Source organism: Prionailurus bengalensis, chromosome A1 (genome assembly GCF_016509475.1).
Source record: "Prionailurus bengalensis isolate Pbe53 chromosome A1, Fcat_Pben_1.1_paternal_pri, whole genome shotgun sequence".
Classification (NCBI taxonomy): domain Eukaryota; kingdom Metazoa; phylum Chordata; class Mammalia; order Carnivora; family Felidae; genus Prionailurus; species Prionailurus bengalensis.
The window spans coordinates 136734954-136752185 of record NC_057343.1 but is presented as its reverse complement, the minus strand read 5'-3'; the positions used below and the strand labels follow the sequence as shown (position 1 = coordinate 136752185).

The window sequence follows — 17232 nt, the reverse complement described above, 5'->3', positions numbered from 1 at the left end:
GGGAAACGTGCACTGAGAATGACCACTCTATGGAGTGGATTTCTATGGAGTAGAGGTTCTCAAATTTTTGGCATATTAGAATCACCTGGGGAGTGGGTACAATCCCTAGACAGAGCATTCCACACCAGTTAAACTGTAATTCCTGGGGAGGGAAGCCCAAGCAGTTTAGAATAAGGATGTCAACCCTACTGCTTGTGGAATTTGAGACCAGTGCATTCAAACAGGACACTGAAGGTGGCCTACCCAGGGTCATGTCCAATTCTTGGCAGCTTCACTCTCCTACCTGAGAAAGCACACTCATTCATTTATTCACATGATAGCTATTAACTGAAGCCACCAGGCTGATGTGCGCTGCGCACTACGCTAAATACTGAAGATACAACAACAAACAGCAATGTCTCAATCCAGACCCCTCAAAGGTTAGTTATGGTTAAGAGCTACGAAGTAAATCAAATATGCAAAGAGGACTCATCAAGGTGATGTCTAATTAGATCTTTATAAAGACACTTTGCAGGGGTGCCTGGGTGGCTCAGTCAGTTGAGTGTCCGACTCTTGATTTTGGCTCACATCATGATCCCAGGTCGTGGGATTGAGTCCCATATTGGGCTCTGTGCTGATCATGGAGCCTGTTTAGGATTCTTTCTCTCTCTCTCTCTCTCTCTCTCTCTCTCTCCCTTTGCCCATCTCCCCTGCTCTCGCCCTCTCTCTCAAAACAAAAAACAAAAAACAAAACAACTACTTTGCAAACTTCAGTAATACAATCATAAACATCACGGGAGACAGGCACATTGATCTGTGGACACGCTGAATGTAAGAAATGTGGGTCCTGCAGGAACAAAATTCAATTGCTCAACTGACCTCACCCCCTTCTGTTTTTGCCAGACCATTTGCCAGACTTCAGACCATTATTTCCTTGGTCCACTTCTCTCATTGCAAAGCAAGATATCTTACTACTGGGTGCTGCTAACCACTTGAATGCAAGGAAATGCAAACTAGAAAGGACACTGATAAGATGGTCTTTGAAAACGTCACATATGAAAACTCCATAACTCATTCTACTTGGATATTTGGGATGTCTCCATCTGGGGCTGTTGTGAACAATGTAGCTCTGAACACGATTGAGCATGTGTCCTCATACACAAAAGCACTTATTCTTTTCTTTTTTAAAAAAATTTTTAGGGGCGCCTGGGTGGCGCAGTCGGTTAAGCGTCCGACTTCAGCCAGGTCACGATCTCGCGGTCTGGGAGTTCGAGCCCCGCGTCGGGCTCTGGGCTGATGGCTCAGAGCCTGGAGCCTGCTTCCGATTCTGTGTCTCCCTCTCTCTCTGCCCCTCCCCCGTTCATGCTCTGTCTCTCTCTGTCCCAAAAATAAATAAACGTTGAAAAAAAAATTAAAAAAAAAATTTTTTTAAACATTTTTATTTATCTTTGAGAGACAAAGCATGAGCGGGGGAGGAAAAGAGAGAGAGGGAGACACAGAATTCAAAGCAGGCTCTAGGTTCTAAGTTGTAAGCACAGACTCTGACTCGGGGCCCGAACCCATGAATCGTGAGATCATGACCTGAGCCGAAGTCCGACGCTTAACAGAATAAGCCACCCAGGCACCCCTGAAAAGCACTTATTTTTCTAAGGTATATATCCAGGAGAATTTTTGAGTCAAATTTTTCTTTTTTTTAACTTCAGCTCTATAAGACAATGTTGAAGTGTTTTCCAAAATGATTATATCATTAAAAAATTGTTTAAATATTTACTATTTATTTTTGAGAGAGAGAGAGAGAGAGAGCAAGCAGTGGAGGGGCAGAGAGAGAAGTAGACACAGAATCTGAAGCAGGTTCCAGGCTCTGACCTGTCATGGGGCTTGAACCCACAAACTGTGAGAACATGACCTGAACCAAAGTCAGACACTTAACTGAGAAACCCAGGCACCCCCCTCAAAATGATTATATCATTAAAAAAAAACATGATTACACCACTTAAAATTCCATTAACGTTGTAACATTCACAGAAGCATTGTTGAGAATAACCCAAAACTGGAAACAGTGTAAATTTCTACCTAGAGTGGAACAGGTAACTGTAACATATCCACAGGATGGAATGCTACAGGGCTGTGTCTAATATGGCAGCCACTAGCCACACGATCCACTGAACACTGGAAATGTGGCCAGTCCAAACGGATCATAGTGTAAAAAAGAAACGTAGCACCATCAAGAGAAAACCCAGTATTAACTACGTACTTTGGGTGACAATGATTTGTCAATGAAGGTTTATCAATTATAACATGTGCGCCACCCTGAAGGGGGATACTGAGACAGACGATGTATGTATAAGGGCAGGGGGCATATGGGAAATCTCTGTACCTTCCTCTCCATTTTGCTGTGAATGTAAAGCTGCTCTAAAAAATAACATCTAGTAATAACAAGGAATATAAACTGCCTCATGAGTCAGTGTTTACATCACCTGTTGAAATAACATTTTAAATATACTGGGTTAAGCGAAATATTATTAATACAGTTAGAAAAAAAACAAAAAATTACATATATCATTCACATTTTATTTCTGTAGCATTGCTCTGAAGCAAAAAAAAAAAAAAGGTTAAAAACAAGTAAAGCTAAAATGTACTGTTTAGATGTTTAAAAAAAAAAAAGGTGATAATCATGTCAGAACGGTGGTTTCCAGGGGAAGGAGAGGAGACAAGGATGCACTTGGAGGTGACCTACGTGATGATTTTGCTTTATCTTTATCTTACTCATCATCATCACATGTTCTGTGCCCTTTTCTGTGTGTGTGTTATATCTCACCCATGTTTATAGGGGCAATGTAATAGGAACACAACTCCTACTACAGTTATCAAAGACTTGAAGCTACAAACTACTTACAGGAAGAAATCCCTATCAAAGTCTGATAACAAATTTAAATTTTTTCATGGTTAAACCCCCAAATGAATAGGGATGCAAGAACCCTCAACTTTGCTTCTTGATTTTATTAATGGCAAGAATCACTCTAATGATGTGGATCGGGTGCCTGGGGAGCTCAGTCAGTTAAGTATCCAACTCTTGATCTTGGCTCAGGTCATGATCTCACAGTTTGTGAGTTCAAGCTCCACGTCGGGCTCTGCATTGATGGTGCGGAGCCTGCTTGGGATTCTGTCTCTCCTCTCTGCCCCTCCCCAGCTTGTGCTCGTTCGCTCTCTCTCTCTCTCTCTCTCTCTCCCCCAAAAAATAAACTTAAAAAAAATTTTTTAAAGAAAAAAAACTAGGGGCGCCTGGGTGGCGCAGTCGGTTAAGCGTCCGACTTCAGCCAGGTCACGATCTCGCGGTCCATGAGTTCGAGCCCCGCGTCGGGCTCTGGGCTGATGGCTCAGAGCCTGGAGCCTGTTTCCGATTCTGTATCTCCCTCTCTCTCTGCCCCTCGCCCGTTCATGCTCTGTCTCTCTCTGTCCCAAAAATAAATAAAAAACGTTGAAAAAAAAAATTAAAAAAAAAAAAAAAAAGATCCACCTCTCCGGTGGCTTAAAAAAAAAAAAAAGAAAAAGAAAAAAAAAACTAACGATGTGGAAAACATTATGCCAAGTGAAAGAATCAGCCACTGAGGATCACATATCGTGTGATTACATTTGTATGAGATGTCTGACATGGAACAATCTAGAAAGAGAAAGTGGACTGCTGATGGCCTAGTACTAGAGGGAAATGAGGAATGACTGCTGATCGGGGTGATGAAAATGTTTTAAAATTGATGTGGTGACAGTTGTACAACTCTGTGAATATATTAAAAGTACTAAACTGTCCATTCTAAATGGGTGGATTATTTGGTGTGTGAACCGTATGTCAATAAAAGTTATTACTACAAAATTGACAAGGAGTCAAGTTTAGGGTTAGTCACCTAAACAGGGCATTAATAAAGAAGCTTCGCACCATTTGTGAAAAAACAAAAAGGAATAAATATACCCACAAATATAAGCTTAAACTATCTAGAAGCAACCATTAGAAAGAGATAAGGGTGTCTGGGCGGCTCAGTCAGTTAAGTGTCTGACTCTTCATTTCAGCTCAGGTCATGATCCCAGGGTTGTGGGATCAAGCCTCAAGCCTCTGCACTGAGTGTGGAATCTGCTTGGGATTCTCTCTCTCCCTCTCACTCGTTCTCTTTTTCTCCCTTGCCCACTCACGTGTGCACCTGCTCTCTCTTGCAAAGAAAGAAAGGAAATAAGGAAAAAAAGGAAGGGAAGGAAGGGTAAGAAGGGAAGGAAGTAAGGAAGGAAGGAAGGAAGGGAAGGGAAGGGAAGGGAAGAAAGAAGGAACAGGTGACAACAGTTGTCTCTGCAGAGAAAAACTGTCATCCTGGAAGTTAAGTGGCAGAGGGAAACTTTCACTTGATAACCTTTGTTTCAATTTAAATTTATAAACACATATATATTTTTTAATGTTTATTTATTTTTGAGACAGACAGAGAAAGAGACAGCGTTGAGTAGCAAGACACAGAATCTGAAGCAGGCTCCAGGCTCTGAGCTGTCAGCACAGAACCTGACTCAGGACTCGAACCCACAAACTGTGAGATCATGACCTGAGCTGAAGTTGGACACTTAACCGACTGAGCCACCCAGGGGCCCCTAAACAGACATTTTTAACAGCAAACACTTAACAGATGAAAATTTCAACTATACACATTTCTTACATGTGACAGTTAAAAAAAAAAAAACAACTAAAGAATTACTTACAATTCATCAGGTCTATAAGGAGGTGGACTTTCAAAAGGCCTTGATGACATGGCTGATACCAAGGATCACCTGATCTTCAGGATGAGCGCTGCCCCGTAGCTTCCAAGATAAGGCAATCTAAGCAACGTAAGTAGGGTAAGGGTGTTACTACTGAGCTCAGAGTTTCCTTGCATTGCTAAAAAAACTAATGAGACCAATCTCAAGTAACTTGTCACACCATGATTATTTCTCTTGTCCTTCTCACTGCCATCTTTATACAATGGATCATTAATTCCTTGAGTACAGAAAATCACTAAGCATAGGAATCATTCAGCCTGGTCGTCCTCACAGCACCAAGCACTGCATATCACTGGCTTACAAATATTAACTTTCATTGCTAAGTTGTAGTAATAAAAATTTCACAAAGCTTTTACAGCACAGGTAAAAACTGGTAATTTTCTACTGGCACAAAAACAGACACTCAGATCAATGGAACAGAATAGAGAACTGAGAAATGGACCCACAAATATATGGCCAACTAATCTTTGACAAAGCAGGAAAGAATATCCAATGGAATAAAGACAGTCTCTTCAGCAAGGGGTGCTGGGAAATGCAGAAGAATGAACCTGGACCACTTTCTCACACCATACACAAAAATAAATTCAAAATGGATGAAAGACCTAAATGGAAGACAGGAAGCCAACAAAATCCTTGAGGAGAAAGCATGCAACAACCTCTTGACCTTGGCCGCAGCAACTTCTTACTCAACACGTCTCCAGAGGCAAGGGAAACAAAAGCAAAAATGAATACTGGGACCTCATTGAAATAAAAAGCTTCTGCACAGTGAAGGAAACAATCAGCAAAACTAAAAGGCAATGGACGGAATGGGAGAAGATGTTTGCAAATGACCTATCAGATAAAGGGTTAGTATCCAAAATCTATAAAGAACTTCCCAAACTCAACACCCAAAAAACAAATAATCCAGTGAAGAAATGGGCAAAAGACATGAATAGACACTTCTCCAAAGAAGACATCCAGATGGCCAACTGACACATGAAAAAAAGCTCAACATCACTCATCATCAGGGAAATACAAATCAAAACCACAATGAGATACCACCTCACACCTGTCAGAATGGCTAACATGAACAACTCAGGCAACAACAGATGTTGGCGAGGATGTGGAGAAAGAGGATCTCTTTTGCACTGCTGATGGGAATGCAAGATGGTGCAGCCACTCTGGAAAACAGAATGGAGGCTCCTCAAAAAATCAAAAACAGAACTACCCTACGACCCAGCAATTGCACTACTAGGTATTTATCCATGGGATACAGGTATGCTATTTCAAAGGGGCACATGCACCCCAATGTTTATAGCAGCACTGTCAACAATAGCCACAATATGGAAAGAGCCCAAATGTCCATCAACGGATAAATGGATAAAGATGTGGTGTGTGTGTATATTACATATATATATATATATATATATATATATATATACACAGAATGTAGTATTACTCGGCAATTAAAAAGAATGAAATCTTGCCATTTGCAACTACGTGGATGGAATTGGAGGGTATTATGCTAAGCGAAATTAGAGAAAGACAAGTATCATATGACTTCACTCATATGAGGACTTTAAGATACAAAACAGATGAACCTAAGGGATGAAAAGCAAAAATAATACAAAAACAGGGAGGGGCACAAAATATAAGAGACTCTTAAATATGGAGAACAGAGGGTTACTGGAGGGGTTGTGGGAGGGGGGATGGGCTAAATGGGTAAGGGGCATTCAGGAATCGACTCCTGAAATCATTGTTGCACTATATGCTAACTAACTTGGATGTAAATTATAAAATAAATTATAGAAAGAAAAAAAAATTGGTAATTTTCAAAACAGTCCCTTCCAAGAACAAGAAACATAAAAAAAAGAAAACTTCTTAAAACTTATTGTTTCATATTACTTTTGAAAGGCCATATCAAAAGAAAATGCATAGGAAAGTGGATACAGAGCTGCATCTAGCACATACTAGTCCCTCAATGTTGAAACGTAATCTGGTTTAAAAGTATGCCTTTATCACTACCAATTATTACACAATACATCTATGGATGGTAGGATTGTGGACACTTTTTCCTTTTCATTTTCCAAGTCTTCAAAATTGCACATAATGTTTACAGAAAGGGGGGAAACATTAATTATGTGTTATATTAAAGAGTCTTCTGCCCTACGAGAAAAGCAGTATGATTTTGTTCTAAAATTCCTCAGAGCACAATCCCGACATACCTGAGAGGCAATTTCATTCAATCGACAAGTACTCATTAAGTGTCTACACTACACCATGGGAGTCTGTGGAAGTACTACAGAAGGTCACACACAAAGAAAAAAGCAACCACAACAGGCAGTTACCGAGTTATTAGGGTTGACAACATGATCGAGCCCAAGACGGGGCCAAGCAGAGAAGAAAGACCAAGACCCGAAGAAGGAGGGCAGGAAGTGGGAGTGGGAGGGGTCACTTGAGCAAGATCTACAATCTGAGTATATTCAAGGGTCTAGTATTGTGTTTCCTTTCCAAAAAAGCAAGTGCAAATAAGGTATTATGTTAGTCAAGCAAATAAATTCAAACTCTCTAAATTTTGTTCTTTAATGTCAAAGGCAACTATCTTCCACATCCTTAAGGACAGTCGATTCCACCTTTCTCAGAAGAAAATAATGCCCAAACGTACATCAGCTAAAAACCTTAAAGACAGAAATAGAGTGAATGTTAGGAACACCAACACCATTAGCATGATTTTCCAAACACAGTGAGGGAAGAGTTCGCTAATGTTTTTCCTTTAAAAAACTGTTTTTACTGAAGTATTCACATACAAAAAGGTACACAAATCCTAAGCATACACAGACCTATAGCTAGCACCCAAATGTACATAAAAATGGGCAATTGAGGCCACTAGCACGTTACAGTGTTATGGGAGAGTGAAAGTCCAGATTGGCTTCTTAACGGATGTTCAGAAAAATAATATTAAGAAAAACGGAATTTAAACACTATTTAATGTAGGACTCTAGTTGTGAAACTGAATGTCAAATACGGACAAACTGACCTTTGAGGATTCTTACCCCTTTCATAGCCAGGGCTTACTCCTTCAAGACTAGGCCAAAAATTCCAGGCTCCACGGTAGGGTAGATTTTTGTTTTGCTTTGGCTTTTTTAAGTATCCTCTATGCCCAATGTAGGGCGTGAAGCCAGGACCCTGGAGATCAAGAGTCACATTTTCTACCGACTGAGACAGCGAGGTGCCCCCTCCATGGTAGTTTTTGAACCTTCTAAATTAATCCAGGCTCAGGCTGAAGTTTACATTTTGTCAGAAACGGTGACAACAAAAATCCCTTTCCAAACTGCCATTTTCTGGATTCAGAGTTCTGTTATCAAATATCCTCTGATACGAGAGATTTTATATTGTGAAGCAAATAATTTTAGGAAGTTTATCAAGGACAAATCATGGCATATCAACTTCATTTGCTTTTTTGAGAAGGTTGCCAGATTGGTAGATGAAGCCTGAGGATCCTGAGCACATCCCTATGCACAGACAGCACGCTCAGGCAGATGCCTCTGGGACTGAAAAACAGAATCTAAACAGGATGAAAGAATGGAGGGTTTAGGTCCCCTAGAGGTTTTAACAGCTCACAATCAGAGAGGACAAATTCTACTTCTCTTCCTTGAACTTTACTACCCCCCTATGCCCAAGGGCTGGGGACAAACTTGACCTCTAGGGTGTTATAATTAAGATAATATATTAAGGAAGATGAGCAAAACCATTCACAGCAAGATGGTTACCTTGAAGGTGAGAAATTTCAGTGTTTGGGCATTTTAGGTACTTTGTCTCCGTTTTCAAATATTAGTGGCATGAATAAATCACTTTACAAATGTAGACTCAATTTTTATTTTTTTTAAAAATTTTTTTTGGGGCGCCTGGGTGGCGCAGTCGGTTAAGCGTCCGACTTCAGCCAGGTCACGATCTCGCGGTCCGGGAGTTCGAGCCCCGCGTCGGGCTCTGGGCTGATGGCTCAGAGCCTGGAGCCTGTTTCCAATTCTGTGTCTCCCTCTCTCTCTGCCCCTCCCCCGTTCATGCTCTGTCTCTCTCTGTCCCAAAAATAAATAAACGTTAAAAAAAAAAAAAAATTTTTTTTTTTTTTAAATTTTTTTAGGTTTATTTATTTTAAGAGAAAGAGCACATGTGCACATACAAGTGGGGTAGGTGCAGAGAGAGAGTGAGAGAGAATTCCAAGCAGGGCTCCACACTGTCAGTGCAGAGCCTGATGCAGGGTTCGAACACATGAACCGTGAGATCATGACCTGAGGTGAGATCAAGAGTCTGACGCTTAACCAACTGAGCCACCCAAGCACCCCTAGACTCAATTTCTGGAAGTGTGTTTCCTTGGGAAGAATTTCATCAAAGTTAACAAGCCATCCCGAACTTTGGCAGTAGGCACAGACAGTGCTTAGATCTAGGAATGATACAGTTATGAAAAAGAAACAAACCTCTGCACAACCTTGAAATGTGTACATCATGTTCCAAGCAGGTGCCTCTCCAGGAGGTGACTAAGAGTGTTAAAGAACTAGAAAAACCATGTCTTAAGACAAATGATTGATAAAACAGGAAATGTTTGGCCTGGACCAATCAACATTAGGACCACTCCAGCAGCCTTCAAATATCTGCACAGCTGTCTTTGTAGTCCTAGAAACCATTCTTTGAAAAAAAGATACCACAGGGTCAGATTTCATGTCAATGTTAGGAAGCCTCTCCCTTACCCTAACTTCACACACCCTTCAAAAATAACAAATAACAATGTGATCTCAAGCCATGTAGGCAAAGCTTAAGTTGTTTGATATTGTAGGGGGACTGGACTGGAGGAATTCTAATGTCTCCTTCAAGGCAGTCGGGACTGTGCTTTAAGGCCACAGCCAAAGAAAAAAAGGACCAAGAGACTGTTTACCCAACGCCCAGCACAACAATATTAACATCTGCTCAGTAAAAGTATGCTGAGTGAAGGACAAAATGAATGAAAAGGACACAGGATCTGGCCTAAGGGGCTCATCGGTCACCATCACAGAACCCGTACCATGTGAATGATAGGGACATAAATCAAACAGCTGAGGGGCGCCTGGGTGGCGCAGTCGGTTAAGTGTCCGACTTCAGCCAGGTCACGATCTCGCGGTCCGGGAGTTCGAGCCCCGCGTCGGGCTCTGGGCTGATGGCTCGGAGCCTGGAGCCTGTTTCCGATTCTGTGTCTCCCTCTCTCTCTGCCCCTCCCCCGTTCATGCTCTGTCTCTCTCTGTCCCAAAAATAAATAAACGTTGGAAAAAAAAAAAAAAGTTAAAAAAAACAGCTGAGTAAAAGTCGAAAGCATAAGGCAAACAGCAGACTCTTACAAAATATGTAAAGCTGATTAATGTTAAAATATTTAAAAAGTTCTCCCCTTGAAAATGGTTACTGGCCAAAGCTGTCTTCATAGAAACCTAAGCATAAGAGGAAGAAGAGAAAGCCTGAAAATGCTATCCCCCTGAAAAATTCTTTGAAGCAACTGTCAGTAAGTAAAAGATAAACTTTATCATATTTAAGGAGAGCCTATTCCTTTTCAATCATATGCAGCAAGAGTTAATTTGCCTTTAAGAAGTTTTTTAAAATTGTGCCTGGTATTAAATTATTATATTTTGGCATACAATTAGTAAACTGTCTAAAATTTTAAAATTAGGCATATTTTGAAACAGACTAGCTCTGTATTCGAAGGGGCATTTTTAGTAAGATCTACAGATGATTTTTTTAAGTTTATTTATTTTGCAAGAGAGAGAGAAAGAGAGAGAAAACACAGCGAAACGAGGCAGGGGTGGGGGGTGGGAAAGAATCCCAAGCTGTCTTCGCACTAATGCAGAGCTCCATCCCATGAACTGTGAGATCATGACCTGAGCCGAAATCAAGAGTCGTCCACTCAACCAATTGAGCTACTCAGGCACCCCTCTCCAGATGATTTAAAAAAAAAACAAAAACTTTTTAACGTCCATTTATTTTTGAGAGAGAGAGAGAGAGAGAGAGAGAGAGAGAATGTGGAGGGGCAGAGAGAGAGACACAGAATCGGAAGTAGGCTGCAGTCTCCAAGCTGTCAGCACAGAGCTCAATGCGAGTCTCGAATCCATGAAATCTAGAGATCATGACCTGAGCTGAAGTCAGACACATAACCAACTGAACCACCCAGGTGCCCCTAGAGGTGATTTTAAAAAAAAAATTGGGGGGGGGGGGCGCCTGGGTGGCTCAGTCGGTTAAGCGTCCGACTTCGGCTCAGGTCATGATTTCGCAGTCCGTGGGTTCGAGCCCCATGTCGGGCTCTGTGCTGACAGCTCAGAGCCTGGGGCCTGTTTCAGATTCTGTGTCTCCCTCTCTCTGTCTCCCTCTCTCTGACCCTCCCCCGTTCATGCTCTCTGTCTCAAAAATAAATAAACGTTAAAAAAAAATTACAAAAAAAATTTTTTTAACGTTTATTTATTATTTAGAGACAGAGACACAGCGTGAGCAGGGAGGGGCAGAGAGAGAGGGAGACACAGAATCCGAAGCAGGCTCCAGGCTCTGAGCTGTCAGCACAGAGTGCAATGTGGGGCTCGAACTCACAAACCACGAGATCATGACCTGAGCCGAAGTCGGACGCTCAACCGACTGAGCCACCCAGGCACCCCCCCCTTCCAGGTGATTTTTAAGCACACCATGTATTTGGAGCATCACTGCCTCAATTAAAGGCATCAATCCAAGGAGTGCCTTGATCTTGTCAGTTTCCTGTCTATAATGTCTAGATCTGTACATGGTGGGAACTAGCTGTCCAGCTTTCAACTCAAATGTCACCTCTTCAGAAGCTCCTGCCCTGCTATTCACTCCACCCACCAAGCCTATTTTATTCTCAGAGCGAATTTCCCCCCTAATTATTATTTTTTCTTCTTTGTTATTTTTAAATAATCTCCACCATCTCCACCTCAACTGGAACACCAGCCTTACAAGCACCCAGATGTCTATCATGACCATCACTCTTCTTCCAGATCCCTACAGTCCCTGGTACAAAGTGATGGTCAATCAACATTTGATTTATAAAACCAACAACCCATATCAGAGTTGGGATTTCAATACAGCTGTGAATGCCTTCAAGTTCACAATGCTAACAGCCACTAAATATAATCCTTCACATTCAACCAAATTAGTTAAGTGTTTACAGTCTGAAGGAAAGGGAGAGTAAAGGGTCAAACATTTAACCATGGACATCATTTGTAGCTTGCTGAAAAACAGAATTCCAGGCCCCACATCTGACCTATGAATCAGAATCTATGTTAATCAGATCCCCAGGCAATTCATACCATATTCGAGATTAGGAAGCACTAAATCACCCAGCAGCTCTAAGCCTAGAAGCTAAAACAAAAAGGGTAACAAAAATCCTCATTGTCTTTTTACCCCAGTACATCACATCCATAAATAATAACTTGGAAGAAAAAAGCCCACTAGGGAATCTAATCCAGTAAACCTTAAAATGCAAGTGAAGAAAACTTCCCTTCTGGCAGGCTCCTAGGCAGGTGAAAGGTTTTCTGTCAGTTAATTTGTGTGGTTAAAAGTAATCTCCGAATTTTTAAAGGGCGGTAATTCCAACACTACCTTTAAAAGAAAACAAGAAGTTTATCTTCACATCAAACAAGATGTGGAAATATTCTATGAGACCATAGGGACCAGTCAAAGGTAGAGAGTTCCAGAAAAACCCCAGAGCGTTCTGGTGCTGGAATATCCAGGACTGCTGCTTGTCCAGTATACCTTCCCCGATTTGTTGAAGCAGGTTTCAAGCCACAAACTTTGCAACATGTTTCCTCTACCGGTGTTTCACCTTTAAAATGGAGTTCTTGGGGCGCCTGGGTGGCGCAGTCGGTTAAGCGCCCGACTTCAGCCAGGTCACGATCTCGCGGTCCGTGAGTTCGAGCCCCGCGTCGGGCTCTGGGCTGATGGCTCAGAGCCTGGAGCCTGTTTCCGATTCTGTGTCTCCCTCTCTCTCTGCCCCTCCCCCGTTCATGCTCTGTCTCTCTCTGTCCCAAAAATAAATAAAAACGTTGAAAAAAAAAATTTTTTTAATGGAGTTCTAGTAAGACTTACCTTCCAGAGTTGATAGTATCATTAAAGGATACAAAGCACAGAACTCTTTTTAGCCCAGCATTTAGGAGGCACTGCCCATCATTTCCCTGAACAGCCTGGAAGCTGCACACATCTCGCCATCCTCCTCTCCATCATTTAACCAAAGAGGCACCTGGTAACTACAGAAATGCAGAACTACACAAAAAGGAGGCTTGGAGGAGACAGCCATTACTGTGGCTCCACCATTTACAATGTCTATTTTAAAATACCAGAAAGAGAAAATATTCATTTGTACCGTGCCAGAGAAGCACTGTTATACTGGAATTGACAGCTTGAGAAATCTACCTCCGCCTGGAAAGAACTAGCTTCCAATCACAGCGGGAATCACTAGAAGTGCCTTAAAAGGAAGGTTTCACCTTTTCCAGGGATCCCAATAATACACCTGTTGTGCGTGAGGGCCACACACTAACCTGGAAGGCTGCCTCTTCCCCCGCTCCGGGTCATTTCCCAAATGGGCAGTGTGCCCAGCCAGCCCGAGGATGCCGTGGCTTCTCCGGGTTAGTCGCTTCACCTGGGGCACAGGGGCTCGGAGGTGCTCCTCCAGCCCCAAGGAGCAGAGGCCATTTTGACCCCTCAACCCTGCTCTCCCCGCACACTTCCTCCGACGCAGGGAACATGTCGGCAGGCAGCGCGCGCGCCGGCCCTTCCCCGGAGGTCTCTAAGCCCGCGGCAGTTCGAGTCCGTGCGCCCTGGCCGGTGCGCGCAGCGCGCGGTCAGCAGGGACCGCCCGGAGGCAGGTCCGCCCACCTGGCGGCGGCCTGCGGGTCACGGGTGAGGATCCCAAGCGCGAACAGCTTCCCTCGAAGTACAGCCTCGCTCGAAATTAAATCCCCGCCCCCAGGCTTAAATCGACGCGCGCTCGCACCGCTCGCACTAGCTGGATTCCAAAGAGCGGATCGGCCCACCCCAGGGCTCTAGGAATACTTCACGGATTAAACCCGTCACCCCTCTCCCCGCTCGGTACCCAAAGAGTGAACGGGGAGGAATCGATGAGGTCCCTCCCCGCCGCCGGGATCCAAGACCCCCGGTCTCCAGCCCGCACACTCAGGACCCCGAGGAGCCGGGCGCACGCCCCACTCCCTGAGGACCTCCCAGCTCTCCGTCCGGAGAGCCGCGCTCTGCGCTCCCTCAGTTCGGGAACCGCCCGCCCGCCCCCCTTTAAAGCGAGAAGGTGCCCGCGCCGCCTGGACTCGAGGAGCTGTAAGCGTTTCCGCCGAAAGAGCTGATCGGCGGCTCCAAGTGGCCCTTCGCTGGGGGAGGCAGCCGCCAAAGTAGCCCAGGGCTGCTCTCTCCGCGGACCCGCGCCCCTCCGGCTCCCGCCGGTCCCAGCCCAGAGGCGAAACCGCCACCGAAACTGGCGCCGGGCGTCCTCCCCCGCCGCGCCTCCCCTACCAGACCGGAGCCACGATCGCCTGGGGGACTCTGGGGCCACCGTGACCCCCGGCGCCGCGCCCAACTCCCATCTACTCACTGCTGCCCCGCACGACCCACCAAGGACCGCGGGAGCCAAGCAACGCGCTTACCTGGCGAGCGCACCTGACGGGGTGCGGGCCGCCCGCCAGCAGCCTGGGACTAGACTAAGAACTCTGTCGATCCTCCACCTCCACTCCTCCTCCACTCCTTCTTCTCCTCCTCCCACCCCCCCCCCCACCCCTGCGGTCCTGCCCCCGGGCATGCGCACCACCGCCTGGCCGGTGCTGGAGGTCTGGGGCCGCGCACTGGCCAGTCTCACCTGTTACACCAAGCGCGGGCTCTTGGGCGCTCTGGCTAGCTTTCCCCGGAGTCCCGCGGCCTCCAGCCGGGGAAGGACAGGTCGGGGGTGTGGGTGGACGCCAGCGAGGAATTGTGTGTCGTGGCCGTCTCCTCCCTCGGTGACCCATTCACCTGAAACTCGGATGGGAGGGGGAAGGGAGCGGTGGAGAAGGAGGCGGGAGGAACCAGCCCTTCCCCGCACACCCTCCCAGCGATCCCAATTAAAGGCACAGCGCAGCTTTGGCGACCGAGCGCAGAGGAGGGGCCCCGGCTCCCAGAAGGTGGGGGTGGTCCTGGACCGCCCTGCGGCGCGCTCCGAGCCCCTCTGCTTGGGGTAGAACAGCCGACGAGAGACGGAGGGAGGTCTGGAGGAGGACTGTTTTACTCTGAAGGAGGTCCCAGGGTGCTCACACGCTGACACGAAAGGCATGTCCTTACCCAACAATTTTCTGTTCCTAAAATTTGGTTAAAATTTTGTTGGAAAGCAGCCAGAAATGGGAGATTTGCAAAAGTCACTTGTAAATTAAGGAACCGGTTCTGAATCTCTGGAGCCAGATAAAAGACCATTACTCAAAGTGTGGTAGGATCTCGTTGGTAAACTTGCTGTAAAAATAAAGTGCATGCGGTAGTGTACATGATTACTAGCTCAAGGTCCTTTGCACCCCCCCCAAGGGATTTAAACTATTTTAATTTTTTTTAGCTTAAAAAAAGGGGGGGGGGGTACGCCTGAATAGCTGAGTCCTTAAGCTTCTGACTTTGGCCTTGGTCATGATCTCACAGTTAATAGGTTCGAGCCTGGAATAGGGCTCTGCACTGGCAGTGGGTAGCCGGCTTGGGATTTTCTCTCTGCCCCTCCCCCACTTGCAATGTCTCTGTCTCTCTCAAAAATGAATAAATTTTTAAAAGAATAAAAAAAGGCCCTAGTTCTGTGTACTATGTTCTATTTCTTGATCTGGAGGCTGGTTCCAAATGAGAGTTCACTTAGGAAAATTCATAGTCTACACAAAACTGTGTATCCTTTTATGTATGTATATAGCATATCTGTATCTATATATTTTTTTAATTTAAGTTTATTTATTTTGAGAGAGCCTGCAAGTGGGGAAGTGGCAGAGAGAATCCCAAGCAGGCTCTGCCTTAGCACTGCAGAGGCCAATGCAGAGCTTTACCCCATGAACCTGTGAGATCGTGACCTGAACCAAAGTCAGACCCTTAACTGAGTCACCCAGGCGCCCATCAATATATATATTTTTCAATTATACTCCAGAATATTGCAATTTTAGTTCTTGCAATTTAACCTACATTGAAGGCTAGAATTCAGGTTTCCTAAATTCCTGCTTCACTTTGTGTTCCAATCTGGAATGTCAGCATTACTAATTAATTTTTGTCCAATCTCACCCACTTCTCTGCCTCTAATTAAGTGATGAGAGATGTGACTCTCCCATACATTAGATCTTAAGGCACAATTCAATACTTAAGGAAGTAAAAGCATTATATAAATATAAGGTATTTGAAATGATGACAACCTTAATGGATAATTACTCTAATTGGGGTGTGTGTGTGTTTGTGTGTGTGTGGAAGTTATTGCTACAATTATTTTAGCATGAGCATGTAGTTTTTGAATGATGCAGCTTAAATTGGTGGTGTTAACACTGGGGAAGTCAGGTTAATCCTCTTAATGTTCGCTGTCAGATTACTGAAATCGCCAAACATTCCATTCAGTTTATAATTAAACAAGGGAACATTTCCTAATACTCTCAGATTTATAAACACACATCTATTATTTTATAGTGTACTTTGATATGTTCAGAAAAGAACCTAGAGGGTTTTTTCCCCCACTTTTTAAAACTTGAAATATATTTCATATACCATACAATTCACCCTGAATTTTAAAGTGTGCGTACAAGTCAGTGGTTTTTAGTATATTCTGAAGGTTACACAATTACCACCACTTTCTAACTCCAGAAACCTTGTGTGTCCCTTAGCAGTCACTCCCCATTCCCTCTTGCCTCCAGGACCCTGGCGACCACTACCCTACTTTCTGTCTCTATTGATGACCCATTCTGGACATTTTATATGAATGGGTAATACAATCTGTGGCCTTCTGTGTCTGGCTTCTTAGCATAATGTTTTCAAGGTTTATTCGTGTTGTGGTACCTACCAGTACTCCATTCCTTTTTGTGGCTGAATACTATTCCATTGCATGGATATACCACTTTTTGTTTAAACTTTCATCAGTTGATGGACATTTGGCTTATTTCTACTTTTTAGCTATTATCATAATGCTGCTATGAACATGCATGTACAAGTGTTTGTGTGGGCATGTTTTCAATTCTTGAGTGAATTAGGTGTTTAAGCATTTTATCATTTTAAGAGACTTATGCATCAAATGCTATTTTTCTTACTCCCACACTAAACTGAACGCAAAGGCATGTGTTAGGGTGGAAGGTTAGTTGCCGTATTTCATTTGCTTCCCAGATTCATTCATTCACAACCATTTCCTGAGGGCCTACCATATGAACAGTAGTAACAAAACCTGAAAATCACTGTCTTAGCGGAGCTTACATTCTAGGTACTGCTGTACTCACACAG

At 44.0% G+C, this 17232-nt stretch overlaps 1 protein-coding gene across 2 annotated transcripts in view; it reads right to left on the bottom strand.

The window, feature by feature from the left end:
* Nucleotides 1–14779, bottom strand: part of OCLN (occludin) — a 56342-nt gene extending 41563 nt beyond the window's left edge. The window contains exons 1-2 of one of the 2 annotated variants that reach the window (XM_043586464.1): nt 14624–14779; nt 4711–4827 (exon numbers count right to left, since the gene is read on the bottom strand). In XM_043586464.1, coding sequence (XP_043442399.1) covers nt 4711–4760 — 50 coding nt within the window. In that variant the 5' untranslated portion in view covers nt 4761–4827; nt 14624–14779. Of the gene's footprint in view, nt 1–4710; nt 4828–14414; nt 14523–14623 lie in introns of those variants that run through there. The other variant, XM_043586383.1, reaches the window with a different exon arrangement.
* Nucleotides 14780–17232: the final 2453 nt, after the last annotated feature.